This window comes from Pseudopodoces humilis, chromosome 4 (assembly GCF_049639895.1).
Source record: "Pseudopodoces humilis isolate 2021_Gansu_Grassland_sample_001 chromosome 4, ASM4963989v1, whole genome shotgun sequence".
NCBI classification, from domain to species: domain Eukaryota; kingdom Metazoa; phylum Chordata; class Aves; order Passeriformes; family Paridae; genus Pseudopodoces; species Pseudopodoces humilis.
The window spans coordinates 16,970,026-16,994,147 of NC_142203.1; the positions used below are offsets into that span (position 1 = coordinate 16,970,026).

Below are 24,122 nucleotides of genomic sequence, written 5' to 3' on the forward strand. Positions count from 1 at the left end.
CACATCAGTTAGGGAATGATGTTTAGGTGCTATGAATATCTCCCAAAATAGGCCTCAGTATCCATACTCATGCCTTGAGCCAATCCTCATAGATGTGTTGAGCTACAGATACCCTAGATTCTTGCTGTTAAAATTTTAAGTTTTGATTCCAGCAATTATGATTTAGAAAGGATGACAATGAATGAAAGTCCATTTTACATATAAAAAGGAATTTTTCTTTATCTGTGGGAATCATGCTAAACAATAACTGCTCATGTAGCCAGTCATTTTGTTTATGTAAAAATTGTTTTCTCAAGTCCCCTGTTTTTTTTTTTTTTACCCTAGACACTTCTTGGCTCGGTAGTCTCTGCTAAGCACAACACAGCCACTTCTCCAGATGATGAGATCTTTGTACTGCACTATGCTAGGAGACAATTACCTTGTGAGTGGGCAGCTGATGCAGTTGTCTGACTCAGGTCCAAAGCATTTCTGACAGGATATTTCACACAACTGGCATTCTTGGGAATCATCAAGATATTCCCCTGGTAGAAAAAAAAAATGGTTTATTTCAGATCAATCTTCTTACAATTAAAAAAGCAAACAAAAAACAAAAACAAAAAACCCAAAAAAAACAAAAAAAAAGCAGAAAAAAGATTAAAAAGCACCACTGAACTTTCCAGGTTGGGAAACATAATGATGAAGAGGAATTGGATCTATTTTTAACTACTGAAAAGAGCACGTTTTCCTCAGGCATCAGGAAAAGAAGTACTGGGTCCCTTGGAGAACCAGGATAATCAGACCTGTTTGTTTATTCATTTTTCTTTTCTATGTGAATTTCAAAAAGAGTTTTGTGGGTTTTTTTTTGTTTTTGTGAATTTATTTTGCACCAGTTGAAGTAATGAGACTCCTAAGTTTCATGAGTTACATCAAAATTAGTGCTGCTGAGGAGTATTCATTATGTAATGTCTTTTGAGCTCGATTGCAAACTGCAGCATAAAGGGTTTGCTGTCATGGATGTGGATATGAGGAGATGGACTTTAGCAAGCTTCCATCAACATGAGACCCATTGGTGCTTCCCAAACCTCTAGCTATAGCATATTTTGTCTCCCCCTCAGGCTGCTGATGGAAGACTACCTTCCTAAAACACCTAGGCTTTCATTTTGGCTGAATTGAAATTTGGTGCAAAGGTGCATGTTTGGACTTGAAAAAAAAAAAATTGTATTATATGGATTTCTACCTTAAAACTGAGATAAAGATATAAACATTTCCAGATCATGAATACACTAGTACTGCTATGCTGCTGAAGTGCAAAGTTTGCCTCTTTTTTTTTTACTGAATATTAGTTAAAACACTGGTGCAAACTGATAAGCTGCATGCCTAATAACTCTTAGGGCAGAGATTTTCTGTGTGCAGCATCATTTAGGAACAATAAATTGATTTACCACAGAATTTTATAAAGCTCAAGATTGGGTCTTTTATGTCAGTTTGTTTTGGGAAAATTTATTATAACTGAATCTATATATTTAAGGAATTGGCAGCTCCTTCATTCTTGAGTAATGGAAGAGGCTGAGCAAGAAGTCCTATATAACACAATAAACCTGCAGTTTCTATGGGTATTTAATATCAAGCAACTCTTCCCACTTGTATTGATGCTGGAAAATCTGGAAAATATAATGAACTTTAGGCATCAAAACACAAATATGGAATGACTCAGGTTTGGCTCCCACTTGCAGTAAATTCCTTACATTTGAAGAGCAAAGGCACTGTACAAGCAACCACTTACGTCAATTTAAAGCAATATAGGGAGGAAAAATTTTCCAGAACACTTAAAAATTATCTTCTCTGTCTGTTGTATTTTTAACAGTTGTGGTTTTACATATTAAACAGTATTAAAAAATTTATAATAGTTTATAAAATTTTATAATAGTTGAAACCTCTAGTATGAGATATGAGCTAGGATTGTACTTCACACTAAGGGGATGGGAACAGTATAGTTATAAAGGCAAACTTATTGGAACATCTAGCCAGCTCTGGGTGAAACCTGGGGTACCCAAAATGTAGGCAGCGATTTAATATTTGTTTTGTAATGATGTGTGCATCTTCTAAAGAGAGGGTAAAGGTAAAAGACAAGGCAAATGCCAGAGACAGAACCACATAAACCATGAAGACAATGCTCCTCCAAGGTTGTTCTGGGACCAGTTCTAGCTGGGAAAAAGTTTAGACTGGGAGAAAATGAAGAGCCTCCTGATGAAATCAGGGAAACAAAAATCTATGAATGCGTACACATTCACACATTTTCACAGTTCTCATCATCCAAAGGGCAATTTGTACAGATCCAAAGCTGTATCTCTACATATCTATGTATCTATTTCCATGCATTTATGTAATCCCCCCATCAAGGCCAAACCTTGAACTGTGTAAACTGACACCATGGAACTGGTGCAGCATTTCTGAACTGCAACACTGCATTTTTATGAGTAATTACTTCGTAACAGACTAAAACTAAAAACATTAGAAAAGCTGTTTGACATATAATTCTAAGTAGAATTCTAAATTTTTCAAGATGTTACTCAGATAACAAGTATCGTTATCAATGCAACTAATAAGTTGTATTGATACATATCTATCATAATACCAAATATTAATAATTCTCACCTTCTAAAAAAAAATAATGTGGCCTTCAGGCCATTGACAGATTTGGTTAATGTATGCCTTTTGACCCTTTTTCATATGTATCCAGAGGATGTAACATGGAATCCCACATTCTTATATGCTTTATGAGATTTTAATATATAATTTTGTCATGGTTTAGGAATAGTACTCCCCAATTCTGTGACCTCACTGAGACTCACCTAAACCAGATGTCACTTGATTGCTTCCCTTCCCCACTCTTTCCCCCCCACCTTTCCTGTCCGGGGAGGGAGTTGAAAATTAGAGGCACAAAAAGGTGAAAATCACAGGTTGAGGTACAAACAATTTACTGGAAACACCAATGAGATAATAAAACAATAACGGCTATGATGTTAATAAGAAAAATTATTACATTACATTCTAAAAGAGAACATATAGAGCATATACGGAGGCACACACAGGGTCAGGTACCACATCCACAAATCACACAAATGCTTATCTCAACCCTTCATGCCCCACCCTGGGTGCCAAACAAGGCTTGTGGTTTAGCAGTGGAATTCCCCAATTTCGTGATCCCACCAAAACACTCCAAACCACATGCTTCTTACTCTTTCTCCCATCTGTGTCCCCTGAGGTGGGATGGAGAGGAGAAATTGAAATTCTTTACATGGAAAATAAAACAATACTGGACTGTTTTTCCCTCAACCCTTTCTCTCACCACTGGAAAGAGACAGCAAGTCCCTTTGCTTGCTCCTTGAAAGTGATGTGAGATGGTATCCAATAACATAAGGGTCTGGCCATGCCCCCTCCCAGGTGGTATAAAAAATTAACTTTGTCCTGGCTGAAACTAGGACAATTTATATATATACATACAACCCCCCCCTCCCCCCCACATACATATATATTTGGACAGTAGTATAACCACGAAAAAATGCAGAATCAGAAAACACTTCCTTTTGCAGGTCTGATGCTTGAGTGTTTTATTCTATTTGGTTTACATCACTGGGAAATCTGTCAGGGTGAATTTATTATGTAATTGCTTCTCTGATGTTGTTTTGTGATGCGTATTAGAAAACTTATCTATTTCTCCCTTACTTTGTTTGCCTACATTACCTGTATGCTTATCTTGTGTGCCTATCCACTGGACCTAAGCTACTAATTCACAGACCCCAGCTATGCATTCACACATAGCAGAAATACTTAGTTTTTAAAGGTTTTAGTTATTTCTCTGTTATGCCTTTCATTGGAAGTGGCATAATTTGTTTCAGCTGTGCTTGGAATAGTGCCAGGAAGACCAGTTCTGTGGCTCTGAACTGAAGCATTTTATTGAATACTATTATAAGAATGTGCACCAGAAAATACTTACATGTTTGGCCCTCTGAATTGCAAATCACATCTAGAACTGTAGATACAATATGTTAACAAAATAGTTTTTGGTGGATATTCAAAGAGTTGACATTGAACTTCAAAAAAGAAGACTTTTAAACTATTCCACAGGGCAGTTCAACCATCTGCCAGAATTCCTTGTGAGCAATGTATTTCTCTACAAATCTCGCTAGATAAATACAGGCTGCCAAAGCCTGAATCCTTTTCTTATTTTCTGTATTAGAAATCTTTATCTGTCTAACATATTTTTAATAAAGGAATACTCTCAGCAATGTGTCTTCACGTAGCTTTCAATCAGGCAATGATCATCAGTTACTTTGGATCATCCCATATTTATCATTCATTATCATGTTAATTCTGCTATGTTGTTACCTTGGTTAAAAACATTTGTCACATTGTTGAAAAAAAAGGACATATTGTAGGAATAACAATACCTTAACATACTTGATCCCTCATAATAGGAAGATTCTAATATATTATTTTTGTGTCCATAGTTAGAAATATTTAACTCCATATCTGGGCTACACCAGGTTTCACGTTGTGCCTTTAACTCCATACAAAACCCCTAGCCTTAATGCTCAGTTCCTATCAGTTCATATGATGCATTTTAAAGTGAGGTAAGAACTATTCTTTCCATTAAGGAAGTAGAAACCTGAGTTGCAAAAATATAATCAAATTAGTTTACAACAGCAAACTAGAACCTGTCTCTCCTGAGTCCCAGGAGCATTTGTCATAGTTGCCAAGTCATTCCATGTCTTTGCATAAGCAGCATCAGTGTACCTTTACCTTGTCACCATCTCTTTCTTGCTTTCCAAAGCCATTTATTGACAGCACATGATAATTTGGGAGATCAGTGAGATGAGGATGTGAATATCCTTGTCAGTTATGCATGGAGCTGCAGACCTTCATGTGCTGCCTGTCATAAATCCTTTTCTCTTGCAGTCCCACCATGAGACTTAGTCACTGCAAGTCATGTTATTTCCCCACTTTGTTTGATCGAAATATCACTTCATCTAATTTAAAATGCTCTTTATTGTCTATAACATTGCCACAATGGTTTTTCCTTAAATTTTTCATGGAAATATGGATATGGATTTCATATTTGGATTCTTTGTATGTAATCTTATGGGTTATAAAGGTTTGACAAAGCAGATAAGTGAAAACTGCTCAGAATTGCTTTACATCCACCAGCTGGGAGAACTGAAATAAGTTGGTCTTAGGGAGCTCTCTGCTTTTTCTTATGTTTGGCTGTGATACATTTTATTTTGTCTGGCTTGTGGGATCAGCTCCCTGAGTTCTCTGAAGAAACATTTATTCATAAAACTTAAGCAGATAACTAAAACTAACTTGCATATAAAAATCCATGTAAATTCACTCTGAAGGTTCTTTTTAAAGTTACTCCTCTGCTTAGCCCAGGGTCTCAGCATTTGATAGATGACAGCTCCCTGAAAGAAAACTTGCCATGATGTCCATGTTGTAACATTTTCAAGATGAAGACATTTCCTTTGCCCTCAGATTTGGCAATTGTACAAAACTTGCATCTGGTTTCCAATTATTTGTCTAGCTTTGGTTTTAGGGCTCCTGCTAGTTACAGAATGTCCAAATTTCTGTCTCCCTATTCGGATGTGCAGAAGGGACAAAACTTTTGGGTATTACGATTTGAGATGATGAGAAGGTTTCAGGCTTGGAAGTCTTCTTTTCAAAAGCGCTCTAGGCAATGACAAATGAGAAGGTTGAAAATAGGATATTGATTCCTAAGTCACTAAATCTCCCCCTTGTGCCAAGGGGCAAAGCAGAACCTTGAAAAGGATTGAACATCTCTTCCCTGAATAGCTGTGTGCTGAGTGTGATATAATGATTTTAGGATGAAAGGCCCCTTTGTTGCAGGATTAGGTGAGATCACACAGAGAGACTCAGGTCAGCTGTAATCATGACAGTCAGGAGTGAGGAAATTGCCTTTATCAGTCTCCACTGTCTTACATGGGCCTCTATGCTTTTCCCTGCAGAATAAAAACGTTCACATTAGCCAAAGCTGCCTTATTTATTTCTAGCACAAAGGGATTTTCTCTTCCCTTTACAAGATGTACTTCTCTCCCCGTTTCTACATGGTATTAATACAATTGTTGTTAGAAACCCATTTAAGAGCCAGAGCCCTCAGCAGTACTTGGTGGCCATAAACAGTCCCCAGAGAGATTTTTTTTTAAAAAATCACCTTTAAAGTTCCATTTCAACTAATTTTTTTGGCATTTAAAAAATTTGTTTTAAAACTCCATTTGTACTAATTATGTGGATTCCTGGAAGCATGAGCTGGCTGGGTTCATGATTTCTCCTCTTGACTGTGTAAGCACCTAAATCAGAGTCTGATTTAGCAAAGTGTTCTGCTGCTCACCTATCACCTGAAATTCACCTTCCCTGAAAGGAGGAAGGAAAATGGAACAATCTCTGTAGATCTGTATCAATAAAGCTTTGGTCTGTACCCTTCTCACTTGTTGAAGTACAGAGAAATACCATAGCACTCTCAAAATTTTGGACTCACAATGGAAAAAAAAAAATATGCTCAGCCCCTCCATTCCTGAGCTTTGCAGCGGGAAATTTTCCTGTTAATTGTTTTCAAGCTTCCCATTCTTCATAAAAATCAGTAGCTGAGAATCTTTTAAAGGGCAGTGGAACAGAAACACTTGAACCTGACTGAAAATTATCACACAGTACTGATGGTACTGCTTTGGAAAGCTAGGTAGTTGCTTGTGAAATACAAAAACCAAATGCAGTATACTTTGAGTAAAGCTGATGTTATTAGCACATGGAGTACATTAGAGATAGAATCTTTCGGTGCCAGAGGAAAACACACATCAGAGGCAACCAAGGTAACAACAGTGTGTCTCTCTCCTCCATTATAAAGCAAGGAGTATGTACTTTGCATACACAGAACCTTCCTTGACTGCTGCAGGATTTCTGCAGTCTGATTTGAATAGACATAAATCTGAAGTGGGAAGAGCTGGATGTTTCGGAGCAGTATTTCAGTGGTGTCATCCATCTTAAGCTGAGAAACTCCTGCACGGGCTGTTCATACTGGACATCTTCAACTTAATCAGGCTATGAACAGAGATCTGCTGACAACTGGGCAGATTTCAGCAGGCCAACTATTGTCCCAAGATGTAACAACATAGATTTGTCCTATTAATTAAATGAAATTCTTGTTTAATTTGCAGAGATGAAGGAATATTAAAGCCTGAAAAAAACTTTCCATAAACATACAAGTACATCCTTGGAATTAAGGAGCAGATGAAATGAAATCTTTCAATGAGTGGTATAAAACTCTACATTTTATTCCCATCTGTAACTGTTCAGCCTCCTCAATACACTTACACTGGTGATCTTCCCTTGCTTGAAATCTTCCCTGGTTCCTGGTCTCTGCCATAAGCACTTCTGGAAATTTTATTTTTATGAATGCAGAATACATTCTCTTCAACAATTACATATTCCATGTTGATGATACAGCTCTTCTAACTCTGATAGAACGGCAGAGAGGCTTTGTTTAGCCCTGGGAACTAATTTTGAACCTTCCTTTCAGCCTAGAAAGTGTTCAGAGAAGCTGTGAGACCAATATTTACTCAACTTCATTTTGGTATGGCCTTGCTCTTGTAGTAAGAAAAGGGGCTACTTTATTTGGGAATGAATATTTGAGTTATTTTAGTATTTTTATCCGGTGGCATTGCACAGAATGGTCCATTAGCATAATCATGAGCATGACAGCTGACAGCAACTTGATCTATGGGGACTGGCAATCAAAAGCTAGACATTCCTTCCACATCTCAAAGAACATCCGCAGGCATCAAGAGGAGGGCAGTGGGCAGGCCAAGGACAATTGTAAATGAAAAAGTTATGCAGCATTATCTGAATTATAATTAAATCACATTAGTCATGCTCCAGTAAACATTCAGTGTTACTGTTGAATTTGCATGATAGAACCATTAATTCTCCTTGGGTAAACAAGTTTTTACTGCTCGTCAGTGTTCTGGCCTCTCACCACCAGGCCGATTGGAAAAATGGGTACTTAATCACCTCCTTGCTCTCTACTGTGTTTTCTGATGGCTGAGTGGTTTTTGCTTTCTAAAGTGTTGCTGGTTTCCCAGAAGACCTTCAACAAATCCATCCCCCAAACACTCAGAAAAACCAATAGATGATTGTACAAGGGTCATTCTTCTAAGCTTCCCTGGTCATCTTTGGCAGCAAATACATGACCTGCTCATGTATTTGCTGCCAAAACCCAACAAAGACCAGCCTTTGGTGCAGCACAAAGAGTCTGCATTTATTGCTTATTGAAATTATTTTTTAAAAATACTCAGAGCTTCCTCTCCATAATATGTTTTCCTTTGACTACAACTCCCATTCTGGAAGTGAAAATTGTCTCTGTTTCTATGTGTAAACTCTGCTTTTTAACCCAAAAAGGAAGTCCTTCAGGATAATTTCAAGCATAGCTCAAGTATTAAACATTAACTCTATGGTGTTATCGGCTACACTTGTACAGCAGGTGAACATTACTGTAGTCTCTTTGGCTTTATCCTGAGGATTTCAGAACAATTTTCCTAGTAAGACTTCATATTTCTGTGCTCTGAGAAATTACAGAATGCCCAAGGCATTTGATAGGTCCAAACCCTCCTTGCTCATTGGTGTGGAACCAGTGATGGAAATGTGAGTGCTGGCTGCACTTCCACTGGTTGGATGCTATACTAAGAGCCCTTGTTTGTTCTTAGGGACACTACACTCACAGCTCTTTAATTCTTGCTAATGTGGAGGATTTAAGACCCAACAGAGCATCATGACAGGTGGTAGTAAATAATCAAATAATCATCTATTTCAATAAAAGATAGAAATCTCACAAATCAGTTTAAGTAAGATTAATTAATATGACGTTAAACAGATATGGGTTTTTTCCCTAGTAAAGAAAATGCTCATCAAAAATATATTTTCAATCCTTTTTTTTCACTGATTGAAATTCTCTATTCTGAAAAGTAAAAGAAAAAGGTCAAGCAAGGTGTTGTGCATCAGTTTCCTTTTGATGAAAACTTGACTAGTTTTTATTTGAATGCTGTAAAACTTTTTTAATGCTTGCTTTAAATATCTTGCACAAGCATCTAATGGCAAAACTTTTCTTGGTTCATTCTGTACCAATGACAGCACAATGGCATATCCAATATAAATATAAGACATGGTAATGGATCATAGACAAATTAAAAGCTTTGACTCATACAAGCAATCTCTTATATGTCTTTACAGGAATCTTGAATTTATAATAGGCCTTCTTACAACCATTTAGTTCATTAAATATATTCAATAAAAAGTAACAGACGGCTACTAAGAAAATTAACTTGGTCATCAACAGTTGTAACTTGCATTTAGTGATGGGTGAAATTGCTGCTGATAGCTCTAGTGCAGAAGCATGTGGGTTTACTCATACCTCTGTCAAACCTTTTCTGGTCTGACATTGTGGCACAAGCAACTATTACACAACAGATTCAGCTGCAAGGAATTTGACATGACATTGGGAAGCTGCAATCAGACACTGGGGTAGTGTGTTAGGTCTCACAGGGAAATCTTTACTAGAAAGTAGAGTGCTTCACACCGGGGAAGTTTGCAAATCCCCCCCAGGCAGAGGCAGGGAGTGCCAGTGGATACAAGTGGGCGTGGGTAGGCAGGGGCTAAGCCAAATGTCTGGTCAGAAGTGTAAGATTTCCACCGACCTCCTCGGGCATCTGATCCTGAGGTGAAGAGCTACAGCTAAAAAGGGAGTAAGGCTGGAACTCCATTGCAGAAAAAGAAACATAAAGTGACACCCCCACACAACAGGCTTCTGAAGGATGTTCTGCAGGTCTGGGGAATGGTAAACTTTTTTTAGTGTCTATGACTACTTTTTTTGTTGTTTTTATGACCACAGTTGTCTTTACTTAAAAACTTTGGGACTTCTAGTGAAGAAAAGGCCTAGATGTGTATCCAATTGGCATTTAAATCAAGGGTTCTCCTAGACAAATATGAACTGGGAAATATAATGTTCTAACAATAATGGCATCTTCAATTCATCATTGCTTTTTGACCTGTGGTATAAATAAAATTAAATTAATGATGCCATACACAGTCTTTCCTCACATAGAGAAAATCATAATTTTGTTCATACATAGTAGCTTCTGATCTTTCTGAAATGGTCTGTATTCTTTCTGCGCATCATCAACAGTGCCAAATACTGAACACACCAAACTACTCTCAGTGTTGAATCAGAGCAGGAGGAGCAGTCACCTAAGAAAACTCTCAGCTGGGAACAAACTAGCTTCTTTCAAGTGCAGTCCTGTTGCTGCAGTGATCCTGTAGTACAAGTACCAGGGATAAGCTGCTTACAAATTTTCCATGTCTCTCACAACAGATATTAAAGCATAACAAACAAAGATGATCAAAGAATCTGAGCTGACACCAGAAAATTCCCGTTTTCAGCCTAAAACACAGATTTATCCTTACTTGTCTGCTCATTTGGAAGATGAAGGTGATGCAGGAGATGAAAAAAGCAGTTCTTCACACAACACTGTAGGCAACCTTTTTTCAGGTGTGGTCTCACCAAACTACTGCTAAGAATGTGCTATCCCACATATGCATGCTTCTGGGGATTGACAGGGAAACTGTGGGAATGGTGACTAACTCTTTGTTTTGAAACCAGGTCAAAAGAGGTCAGCGACAATGAGATGTCTAAGGCCAAAGAGTGGTGGGATTTTTTGCAGGAAATTCTTTACATGGCCTCAAGTGTGCTTAAAATGCCATCTGAACACAGGGCCCCTTGGACAAACCGGATAAACTGCCATTTTGGTCTCCTCTCAGGCCATGGGACTAAGTGGTAAATGAACAGGAGCATCAGCTCGTGCCAGAAGGAGCTCAGCCTGCAGGGGTCACACAGGAGGCTGCATGGAGCCCTTTAGGCCTGGCAAGGACAGCTCGAGGGGCAGTGATCTGTGGCTGTGTATCTGAGCTGCACCACAGGCGAGCATGCAGACAGACACCGGCACCACACAAGTGGCCACTCAGTACGACTGCAAAGATGAGAACTTCCTCCTTACCTGCCTGAGACAATAGGTAGTTACAAATTTTGCTTTTCAATCCTGAACACACAACAGACTAGACCCACCACAAACTCTTAAAGATCACAGGAAGTAAACATTGTTGCCCATTAGGGCTCAGATACGCTGTACTGTTACTACGCAAAAGATGATCTCCATGTAAACCAGGTATTCCTGCAATCATAAATTCCATCACTAAAACTAAAAGAAGTCTAATAAAATTAAACACCCAGGTATCTAAATGCTCTGTAACACAGAGCTACCTATGCTCTTCAACAAAGATGTTTAACATATGGATCGACATGTTTTTCCAGACCAAAAGAACAGGAATTTAGGTTAATTTAATAGAAAAAATAAAATATTGAATAACATTGATTTTGGCCAATATCAATTACAACAGAACTACCCTGTTATTTTACAAATAACAACTGAACATTTTACACATGTACAGTATTTTTTTCAGTAAAAATGGATTTCGTTATAACAATGTCAGTTTTTTTAAAGAAAACAAAGTTATTAATTTCTTCTCTATAATAGTGTTAGAGACATTTGTAAGTATCCAGACAGATTCTTTACAATCCATTACATAATTAAATCTCAATAGTGAATATATATTTATATATAACATATATAATATTAACTTAAACTTTGAAAGCATTATGTTCTATTTAAACACGCTATACTGAAAAATGAGGCAGTAACTGACTAGTAGTTAAACTAGCACAAATTTGAATGTTTATCAGGAAATCTGTAATGGGCACCAAAGGAGCTTGACTGCACTCTTTTATACTGAACCTGGCTATAATAGTTTATCTGCTCTCTGCTAAAGAGGACATTACCTCTAAAGGTTTGAATTTCTTTCTTTGTAGAACATCCACAGTCATTTTTGATCCCCTTTATTTTCCAGGATTTACATGCTTAAACAGCTGAAATCCATTTCCTTTTTTTATGTCCTGGAAAGCAAACTGAGAAAGACACTTTGCATGTTTTAAGTATTATCCCCAGTAAACAGTATCTTTGAAGTTCAATTTTCTGTTTTCTGTGAAATGACTGTCTTTTGAACAGTATGCTGGGTGAAGCTGAAGAAGACAAATTAAACAGAAATTCATACTGGCAGCCATGTGCCTGAGTAGAAAAAGAGCGAGGCTGGGGCCACTTCTCTTATCACTCAGGACCATTTTACAGTGAGGTAACTCCATTGGCCTTAGCAGGACTATTCCTGCTGAAATTTCTATTGTGAGCAGTTAAAAGCAGATTCAGGCCCATCACGGCACCAAGAGAACCACCGATTTATTGCCCTATATGCATTTTTTCCTGGAGGTGTATTTGGCACAATTATAAATCCAGTCCTGTAAACACATCCTGTCGTATATAGTCACACTGGCATTTACATATGGGCACTATGAAATAGTTCCACATATCTGTATGATAATATCCCCTTTTTAAATGAACATTACAAGACAACAATAATTTATGAATACTTCTTACATGTTAGCAATGTTTTCTGACTTCTGAGCATATACATTACTCTCACTTATGCAAATCAAAATAAGTAGTATATTCTAAATTTGTCCACTACAGGAACAATGGGTTTCTTATGTTTATTTGAAATAGCTTTGACAATTTAAAAAAATAAAATAAAAATCCTAGCATATCTGTTAATAAGCCACCTGTCTAAAAATGAAATCTATATGACCAAAACCACATTTTGGGCAAACATATATACATATCGCATGTGATACAAAAAATAGCATACAGCAGAGGAAGTAAGAAAGAAATGTGTGCAGAGATGTTCACTTTCCATTTTTTAAAATAGTGTTACAAAAGGGGCAGAACTTAGTCCTGCACTAATGATGTTTCTGATCCCCTCAGGAACTCAAGTTCCCCCTGTCAATACATACAGCACAAAAAAAAGACTAATGCAATCTTTTTTGTATTGTTTAGTTTTAATCCATGTAAACTTGTGTTGTATTCTTGAAACACTCTTTAAACATCTTGAAGTGGAAAGAAGCAGGAAAGAAGGGAAGAAAAAGAACCTTCAAAAAACAGGAATAATCCTAAGGTTGACAGGAAATCAAATCAAGAGTTAAATGTTAATTTTGGCATCAAATGCTTTGGTCACACAATACTGACTCTGTGATCCTGGATGCTCAGCTCTAGACACCCAGTTATGAAAGGTAGGCGTGTTGTAGTTTTTCCATTTAAGTGTCCCAACAAACAGTTTACCATCTCCCCAGACAAAGAGAGGGGAGAGGGAGAAAGGTGGCTTGCTTTCTTTTTCCTTTTTTTTTTTTTTTTTTTTTTTTTTTTTTTTTTCCTTTTTCAGTAATATGGATTAATCTGTAAGTCTACAGGAGGAGGAGGATGCTGGGAGGTGTCAGTTCACCCCTTTTGTTTACATGTTCTGCAACACAATTGCTGAAGCACTTTCCTCTGGCAGAGATTGTTCTTTTTCACCAGCATACAGAATCCTCCCTCGGCCCAGGACTCTTCCGTGGCTTCCAGAGGGTAGCAGCAAGAGAAGGAGGGGAGGTTGAAGGTTTGGAGAGCACGACGTGTACAATGGAGGAAGGTTTAATTGGTCAGACATGCAGATTTGGTTGAAGAGACCATTCAGGAGCAGGTAGCAAGTAGGAAATTTGGTCCATCAAAAGGAATTTCAGTCAACAGCATTTTTTTAATTTTTTTTTTTCAGGAAGAGATATTGTGTGGTCCAACAGGGAATGATTGGTATCCATTTATGAAAAGGAAAAAAAGATTAGAAAGAGAATAATTAGAATACAGTGATATTTACAGCAAAGGAATTTGCTCTCAATTTTTATGAATTAAAAGAATAAAACAATCAAACCACAGAAAAAGAGTAAAACATTCTCAACAGAAATGCAAATCCTGTAGAATGAGTTCATTGTAAGGCATTGAAATGAGACCCTCTGTGCTTTTGTAAATTAACAGAAAAGAAGCCCCAAAACCCTCCAGAACTTTAATTGTTATTTCAGACTGCTGAGAACACAGGCCATGTGGTGTGACCCAGCATGGTGCATTGCAACTGCCTGAAGGCCTGCACATCCATGTGCTCCCTTTCCATGAGAGCTGCATTTGGAAGAATGGTGGTGACAGTACTGAGATGGGGTGTCCTCACCCTCGGGAACTACAGCGTATGTGATTGAGGCTGCACAGGTACAAATGAAGATGGATTTATCCAGCCGCATTAAAGACCAAACTGGCATCTCAAATGTTTGCATTGCAGAAATCAATTGCTATACCATATTAACATTACACTTCTCAATTTGTCTATTTATATATGTCGTCTTCTGGACTTTCTTTAGACAATAACTCTTCCAATGTCCAGACATGAAACTGGCTCGTGACGAGTTTACCAATATCTGCAATGTAACTTTACAATAAACAGGATACTTTCCTAAGTTTGGAAGCCTGTATTCCAACAGGAAGTACAAAGGTCCACAGAAACAAGACTTGCACCTGTGCTCTTTCTTTTTTAAGTCTTATTTTACTCTTAGTAAATCCAGTGGAAATAAGCTAGACCCAGGAGTCACTGTTAGCTTTTAGTATATCTGATGTCGGGTATCTTCCTAGATACGATCTTCCTGTTGGATTGCACTTGTTGGGCTCTATTTACAAGTAATTAATGTGGTAACATTTTAGGGAAGCACAATGTTATCTAAGCCTCCCTTTAATTGTGATATTTAAAAAGGATATAATATTAGTGCATAATTAAGCCAATTATATGCAATAAGGCGACTATCTTGGTTGCCACAGAGAATTTGGAGGAAGTTCAAATCTCCACCCTAAACTGCATGTTCCCTGTTTCAGAATCCCTTTTTTCTCACTACCCTTTCACACAAGTCAAACAATCCTGCAGGTGCTTTAAATTGTTTTTACTTACCGGCATTTTCACCATTTAAAGTGGTGAGACAGACAACTGTAATTCTATTAATAGTACTCTAAAGTCTTCATATAAAAATCTGTTGGAAGCAATGGCTTTTGAACAAATGCTAAGGAAGGAAAAGTAGGTTGTTGGCAAGGGGGAGGATTATTTTAGGAAAATTCAGGTAAAGTGGATGTGACTAATCTTGCTAACACATGCAAATGTTAATTTCTCCTTTTCATACACCTGAAAAAATTCTTACTTAAGAAGAAAAGCAGGCCAAACCAACCCAATACAAGTAAAAGAAGAAGGTGGCAGTGATAAAATAGATCTTTTCAGAGACTTGCACTCACCATCCTTGCATACTGTTCCAATGACACAGACACCAGTGTCTAGGTTATAGCCACTTGGACAGCTCGTACAGTTTCTGTCTCCTTGGCCACTGCAATCCAAACAGCTGGCATCACATCTGAAAGACAATGGCAGGAGTTGGTCTTCCAGTCTCACCAAATATAAGACTTCCTAGGAGATCTCTTTTGTATTGCAAAGGACTTGTTCTTTCTAGAGGTACAAGGTACTATAATATTACTAATTATGATAGTAAATAATTGACTACCCCTGCAACTTCTTTCCTATGGAGACCCAAAGGCCAGTGACTAAGATCCTCATCCTTTGACCCTGGAAAGGAGATAGTAAGTAATACTTCTTGAGGCTGGGGTGAGAGAAGCTTTTCTCCCACAGGTCTTTGCTGTTGAATATTAGTCTTTTTGGGTTCAGGTGTTCTATTTGTTTCCCAAGTTTATGTCACCCTGTTCAGCACCCATTTACCTTTTATGTATTCCTTCCAGAATGTTCTCCATTCCTTGGACCCTCATTGGCCCTATTTTGGTGCATTGCTCTGCCCTGTAAATCCCCATTGGTTGCCCCTGTCCCTAACCCCTCCTATGCACCACTTTTACCTGTTCCCATTGGATCCTAGCCCTCTGAACCACCCCCTCTTACCTCACATATAATCCTGGACCCTCAGCCTATCCTTGTTCTTGTCCCTGGACCCTCTTCCAGGCAAGAAAGCTTTTGGATACCCAAACAAGAACCCATGTCCATGACATCCTTCCTTGTTAGCTTTCTAGGGGCACCTTGCCCCAGACCCGAACGTGCAGGCAGCCTTAGGGACCTGGTCATAGTGTGGTGCTACACTTTCCATCAACAAATTTCTGTTACAGAGTTTTTGCTACACAGCTGCCTTATTCTGGTGCATTGGAACTATGCATAAATAATCAGCAAAAGTATCAAGCTGATGCTGCATACATGTGCCAGAAAGGCATGAACTGAAGCTACAGCATAGAAATGACTGATGTGATGCCCAGTACCTTCATCACCCATTTTGCTCCACTGTCTTTTCATTACGTACGGATTGTCTTTTAATGTGGAATATATTGAAACACATGGTGATTACCTTCCTGCCCTGAACTTAGATCTGAGTCAATAATAAATTATTCCAAAGAGCAAAAAATGTTATTTAACAATGTATGGAGTAGAAAAAAATCTTCCTTCCTGCATAGCACAACTTTGTCCAAGATTTATCCAGCCATTTGTGCACTTGAGTCAGGTAAGCTATTCTGGACAGTAGTTTAGAATATACCTGTGATAAGTTTGTGAATATGCAGTGCAAGAACTGAAATGGTCTTTATAAATAATAATTAACTTGTAATGAAAAAAACCCACAATTTGATTATTTTTGTTTGCTAGTAAGAAATGCAGATCCTCTGTCAGATTTGTAAATTTTACACTTCTGTGCAAATCTGCTTTACACCCTTACTACAGGCTGTTTTAACGTGAAGGTCACACACATATACCAGAAAAAATACCTGTATGAATATAAATATAATAATAATAATAATAATCACAACAATAATATTTTCCTTCATTTAGTTAGCATTAAGTCATTTTTGGATGTTTTGAAGTCAATAGCATTTTATCTTCTAATAAGTATGATCATTTCCAATACAGTAATAGCTAATATACTGCCAAATATCAGATATATCAGCCACTGAGCTTACCTTTTGCAGGTTTTGTATCCACTTTCAGTGGCGTGATCAAGGTAATAACCACTACTACAGGACTGCACGCATCTTCCATCTTCCATAAAGTAACCCTGTGTGCAGTTTATACAGGCATCTACTCCAGCACCTTAGTCCAAAGAGAAATTGTCAGAGATAGGTACATTGTTAAAATAAACAATTACATCATTTCAGTCTAACTTTTTCTGGAATAAATGATTGCAGTTCTAAAGCTCCCATGAAATCTACTAGTCATTATTCCATCCCTGGAAGAAAGTAGAAAGCATTACTGGAAATCATAATAAGTTCTACTAAAATTAAAATAGAAAAAAAAAATATAAACTTATATAAACTTTCAATTAAAATCCTAGATTTCTACACTAGCTGAAAGGAGTTTGCCATATTTAAAACGTAATTAAAGACTACTAAGAGAATGAAAGATTCACATGTAAACAATCATGTTATACTGTTACTGTGATATAGTGGAATAAAATCAGAGGTGAAATCATGCAGGAATTAAAATTATCCCGACAAATGTCAGTGTGGTACCTGCACACGTTGCACAGGAACGGTGGCAAGGTTCACACTCTCTGCCATTATGGTATTTTCCCTCTTCACAGCGGATAGCACATCTGGTGCCATGCAAACTATGGTAAAAAGGAAAAAAAAGCACAGGGCAGATAATGGCAACAGAGGAGAACAAGATCATGCACAATCCAGTAATTCTCTTTCAATCAAAGTACAACCCATATATTACAATTCATCAGCTTCCTTCACTGGTCATATTTCATAAGTTTAGATACACCAATCACTTAAAGAGGGAATGCAAAACAGTTTTGCCTGTGGTGAAGTAAAGAAGCTTTTACAAATTCTTTGTAAGTACTACCAAGTAATAGGGGACAGACAAAAAATTAGCAATGACAAGCAGCACTAGAAATTCAGGCATGTAAAATGCAATTATCCACGAGGAATTTGGCACAGGGTCAGCACTAAAAAAAATACTAAGGGACTTGTTAACTGAATGTCAGTTCTGTGTGGCTTGTGAGATTTGTTGAGATTACAGATGGAGGTATTCTGCCTGCAGGCACTTTTGTGAGAGCAGAAAAATGTGAGTAACCATGGAAAATAAATAGCATAAAGAGTCACATTTTCATATATTCCTTGAAGTGGCTGTTTATTGCTTTAATGTATTATGGTGCCTATAGCAGTTCGTTGTGGTTTGGGTTTGGTTTGTTTGCTTGGAATTAATTTTTTTAACCTAGGACTTCTCTGCCATGTTTACCATCTTCTGCAGAACCTCAGGATTCATCCAATTTAATACTTTCTCTAAAAATGCTCATCAGCTCTGGGGTTTCCCACTCTGAGTGCTAACCATGTTTTTACAGATTGGATAAGCAACAGCCAGCTAAGTTCAGCACCACTGAAAATTTTCAAGAGTGTATTCAGTCCTAGTTTAGAAAATAAACTAGCAATTCAACAAAACTTTACAATCCCTGCTTTTTCTCCTGCTTTTTGTCAGTGACACACTTCAAAGAGCTTTACAATAGCATTATCATGTTTTTACAGATGGGAAAATAATTTGTCCAAGTTTATTTAATGGGCCAATAATGGAGCAGATCTGGAATCCAGGTCTCTCAAGACCCACTCAAGGAATGTCCTGCTCATTGATACCTCTTCCAAGAAAATCCAGAAAGTATGGAACAACTATGGAATATGAATTTCATGTCCCATCCCAAAAGGCTCCATTTATCTGATATAACCACACATATTTTTAAAAATGTTACCAAAAATGATTCTCCATTTTCTAAAACTGCCCAAGAAAACATGATGGTTAGGTTTTTTAAAAAAATTTAATATTTCAATTTCAATAGGGGAATCCAGCTGTTGATGTTCTAGAAGCAAACATTCAGCTTTTACTAGGAGATTAAAATCCACTTTAATGGAACACAAAACCTCAGTGTTAAAACATTAACACAATACTTGTATTCAAAAGAATACCTACAGATACTGAATACTGACTTCATACTTTTTTGTGGCACTAAGCCAAGCATACAGTCTGTCATGAATATTATAAGATTTTTTACCTTTGCTATTTTAGTATCAAAAGGAGCTTGAAATATGTACTGCTGCTTTTTATCTTTTACCTATCATTTTCAAGAATAATTAAGTTCCCCACTGAAGGAAAAATATCCCCTGCTGTTTAAAATATATGATCACTATGCTGTAATAGAATTGAGCCTCATGTACTTGAGGTAACTGAATGACTGGATACCTGAAGAAATACAATAAAGATAAGAAAACAATTTCTAACTATGAAATGGATGAATCAGAAAGATTAATACCATTCATTAGCTCTACTTCTAAAACAATCCTTGACTGACATATTGTAGGTCAAAAATTGATGAAGCCAGCTTTCCACATGACTTTTATGTTACCAGAAATGAAAGGCCTTCTAAAAATCTGTTGTCAGCCAAATTGGCACGTGGGATCAATATTACAGACTAAACAGAATTGGAACAGATGAAATGAGGGCTGGGCAAGGTTAAATAGATATCTGATGTTCTTCATTGTGTATCTACAGCCCTGTCTACCTCTTCAGATACTGTGTTTATAGATATACATAATTTCCTTACCTTAGGCCATGTCTGCATTCTGTGCAGATTTGGAATTCAACACAGGTCTTGCAGTTTTCACTACATTTTCGACAAATAATCTTATCTACAAGAGAAAAAAAAATCATCCCAGAAAACCTTCTTCAGTTTTGTTTGATAAAATTGTATGAATATATTATTACATGACTTACTGCCTTCTAGTTTGACATCAACATCAACATCAAGCTAGACTACAGCAGCACAATTCTGTCTATCATTAGCTTTTTCCATCAAATATAAAATGGTTTACAATATTTTCATTTGAAGTTGTAGTTGCACCCTGAGAAAAATATGTTTTGAGGCCATTAAGAAATTTTCATAAACACTTAAAATTTACATTCATTATTTGTAACATGGACTTAAGTCACCTTCTCATATAGCAGTGACATGCACTAATGATTGCCATGTGTTCTGGAGACTGTCCTGCAATCTTACCCTTTCCATGCAAGCAGTCTGTCCTGTCTTCCTGATTGGGTGCTAAAAGACACACCTGCATGAACAGATCTGATCTTGACAAAGTAAATACATAAATTACTTAACAATTGTCTTTTTGTCTCTAGAGATCCCTTCTTTAAGAAATGTCTCTCTCTCTCTTCAGCCCTACTGTCCTTTGACATGCAGGGACACATACCCTTCCAAGAAGAAAAACTTAATTTCCCTATTTAATCCTAAATTTTCATCTATCCATCTTAATTTGTATGGAAAAAAGTTCTCTTTACTGTAGTTCTCACACAGTGAAAGTGGAAGAATTAAGGTAGGACCTGTTTTTACTGATTCTCAAAATCAAACACACAGTTTCATGCTGGAGAAAGCAGAAGATCAGGTACCTAGATGAACAATGCTCCTGAGAACATATTTATCTTCTACAGAGTGCCTAAAGATAACAAAAGTCACTGGAGTTTTCAGCAAGTTTGAATATATGTCGAAGTATTTTTGTTAGCCAAAGCTGGAAATTAAACATGGACAGTCTACTTGGCAATCACAGGAGGAAGCTGAAGGCAAGTACCTATCATGGCTGAGGATTACTGCTCTTGGGCAGTCATGTCACTCTGGAGGTGCATATGTCTTCCAGAAACATTATTTGCAACCATGTTACATCTGAAGAGCCTGTTTTTCCTTGAGCTCTGCTTCACTGGCCATGGCCAGTGTCTCAGCTTTCACTTCTGGTGTCATATAATCTAGCTGGATAGGGAATCTTGGTCACAAGGGGTGCTGTCTGTCCCTTTCCCAAATAGTGATAATCTTTTCTGTCCTTCAGCTGACTTGCTCTTGAACTGCCCTGCTTCTGCTACTGTTACTCCCAGGTACCCCCAGCTGAAAAGACATCTTGCAATAAATATGGTTTTTAAAATTAAGGAAGATTATTCAGGACATTCTTGATCACACTTGGCAACAATTTAATAAAAAGAATAGGATAAGAGATCAACATACACTTTTCCTGCTCATAGGCATTCCAGCAACCTCCCCAGATCAAATTCTGTAGCCCGCAATACAAAACCAACAAGAAATACTAACTCTTATCCAGGTAAAACCCATCAGGGCAGTTGGTAATACAGCTATTGGTTACTTCATTCAGGTAGTAGCCAGATTTACAGGTCATGCACTGGTCATTATGGCCTCCAACACAGGTTTCACAATTGGGTGAGCATTTTTTACATCGTTTCTTGTCTGCATTGTAGTGACCAGGTGGGCAGGTCGAAACACAGATCCTGCAGACAGCAGGGAAGAGAAGGCAGAATTGTTAATGAAATCACCTGCCACCACACTCCTGGACCAGGACTGCAAAGCAGAAGTATTTCTCAGCATTGTTGCTTTTCCGATCATCATGTGTTTACTAACATAACCCTTCAAAGCACTGCATCAAGCTGTCTTGCATTTATGTCCCTATACATGCTATCTTACTAGCAAATGTGTTGTCAGACAGTCTACAGTATAATTTTGACCATCTACATTTCTTCCTATCTTGTTCATTAAATCACATCAGCTGTAGTAGCTACGGGAATCTATAAATACACATATATATAGACAGAGAGAAAGCTTCTTATGGAAAAAAATAAACAGTGGGGATATAATCAGAGAAGGGTTTTTTTAAGCTGTATGTTAAATTCTGATTAGGTAGGGTTTTTTTAACGCCAAAGAAAATTTTTAAAAATCAGGGGAAAATGAATTATCCATGACTGCAATGAAGAGAAGAGGAAAGAAATTTAAGATATATACTAAGAAATCAATGAAGTTAAGTTTTTATCTCTTTCTCTTACCTTGTGTTGTTTTTAGATTTGTAGTAATAGTGCAGACAGTCAGTACAATGATCTGGTCCTGGCCCATCACACCCTACTTTACTGCATTCTGCATTGCAGGGACCTGTAATATTAAAAGAGTACAGAGGGACAAAGGGATTAAAACTTCTCATTTAAGGACACCATAAAACACAGTATTTTATTGCAGAATGCAATTACTGTTTCCCTGTGTTGAGGACTATACCTAGCACAGGTAGCTCGGTTTGCTACCTGCACTGTGAGCTTAAAATTGAGCTCTGGGTGGCAGAAGCTTCAAGAAAGAGGCTGTGCAGACCCTTTGGAAAGGACATGGGGACCCATGTCACCAGCCAGGTGACCAGACACCTAGAGACACAGCAAGAGCCAAAGACCCTGACACTTTCATGCACTTAAACTCTGAGGGTATAAAAGCCCAAGGTTTCCCTTGTTCAGGGTCCCTCCTCAGAGGCACTCAGCTCAAGCTGTTATTTTTTTATGTGGTTATTGCACCAAGATCGAGTTATTCTAAGGATTGGGAAGTCTGAGACTCTGCTATGGGAAAACTAGGGTTGAGCTAGTGAGGAAATCTGGTCTGATTATGTGAGCGTGGGGTGTATAGCTGTGAAGGGCCTTGGTCCTAGCTCATGTGTTGAGAGTATGACTGCTAGAGCGGCTCCTGGATGGTTGGACAGGTTTCCTGAATACCTGCTTGACTTGAATTAAAAATTCAGAAAAAAGGCAGGCTTTTTTAACAAGTATGGCATCCTTATTTTATATGTAAATGTGCAAAAATTTCTGTAATTCATAATTAGGAATGATTAGTAAAATAACTTATAAAAAGAAGGACAACATAAATGACGAGTATCATGATCAGTGGCTACTCTGGTTCCCGAGTGGGTATCAAGTGGTTCAAGTGGCTGCCATGACCCAGCACACACCAGGGCCAGAGATGCTCTCTGCTGCTACATGCTACAAAAGCCTCAGCTAGTACATGCTGATTCCAAATCTTCCATCTCACCTGCACTCATATCAGGCTTAATAATGCTTGTGGATCTGTTCCGACTTAGGATAGTCTATGATTTTTTTCTTACAGTTTTCAAATAGATCCTTTCTGCTCTGGGAGGAGAGAACCATCAAGTCTTGCCTTTATGCAGGTGAACAATGACTGTGGGTGAAATTACAACTTTCAGGATCACTGCTCTCTCCTGAATGAATGCATTGAGTTTGTTTCACATAAAATCTTAAGAAGTTTGTGACCTTTACAGTAGAAATAGTAGTGTTTCATTACCTACCAAAACAAGGAGTTCCACAGCTGTCCATCTAAAATAGAGACTGTGCAACTGACATGCTATGAAAGGAGAATGGAATAACAGAAAATACTAAATTGAACTTTGTCCTCCTTTTCACTGGCCAGAGATACACTTCAGATTCATCACATGGTACTGGTAATGATGGGTTACATGTAAGAAAGTGCCAACTTGACTTCTATTACAGTACTAAAAATCTAACTCTAATAAAGTCTAATGACAAGGTTTAAAAACATCTACAGGGATCAGTGAGAAACAACACAGATATAGAAGATAATGTGATTCTCATATATATGCATAAGTATATGTAGCTTTACATACTTACATGCAAAACAGTGCATTTCTTCATAGCATGTTAAGTGTAGCTTAAAAATATATAACTCTGTGCATGCAAACTCAAAAACCTAACTTTCAACTATGAAACAAAAACTTTCTCATCTTTGGTGAAGAATCCAATTCACTGAACATTTTACATATGTAAGTATGTAAGGATTCTCAGGTAATCCTTAAAGCCGTTAGGGGTTTAGTAGATGCACAAACAGAGTAAATGAACGTACACACCTGAATAGTCATCTGTTGTATAATCTTCTGTAGGGTCTTCAGCTGGACTAGAGCGCACTCTTTCCACTTTGGAAAAATCATTTCTTGGTGAGTAAGGCTGGATGGATGTTCCATACAGTACTAAGGACCACTCTTTCAACTTGCCTGGAAGTTAAGTATTATAAAACTGCTTTCAGAATTGCTTCTCTGTGTCTTACAAAAGCATGTCACTTTTAAGCATGTTCTTATGAGCAGGTATGGAAGACACTGCTTTTCAAGTAAGTGCAATAGTTGTTTTACTATAAGCTGAGAAAGCATATTTTCTTCAAT

At 37.6% G+C, this 24,122-nt stretch overlaps 1 protein-coding gene across 2 annotated transcripts in view; it reads right to left on the minus strand.

The window, feature by feature from the left end:
• The window catches only part of PCSK5 (proprotein convertase subtilisin/kexin type 5), a 228,590-nt gene that overhangs the window by 44,954 nt on the left and 159,514 nt on the right, over positions 1–24,122 (minus strand). Inside the window, exons 14-21 of one of the 2 annotated variants that reach the window (XM_088054567.1) lie at positions 23,814–23,957; positions 21,949–22,051; positions 21,206–21,399; positions 19,673–19,757; positions 17,589–17,686; positions 17,040–17,169; positions 15,333–15,448; positions 419–521 (exon numbers count right to left, since the gene is read on the minus strand). In XM_088054567.1, coding sequence (XP_087910693.1) covers positions 419–521; positions 15,333–15,448; positions 17,040–17,169; positions 17,589–17,686; positions 19,673–19,757; positions 21,206–21,399; positions 21,949–22,051; positions 23,814–23,957 — 973 coding nt within the window. Of the gene's footprint in view, positions 1–418; positions 522–9,306; positions 13,592–15,332; positions 15,449–17,039; positions 17,170–17,588; positions 17,687–19,672; positions 19,758–21,205; positions 21,400–21,948; positions 22,052–23,813; positions 23,958–24,122 lie in introns of those variants that run through there. The other variant, XM_014259099.2, reaches the window with a different exon arrangement.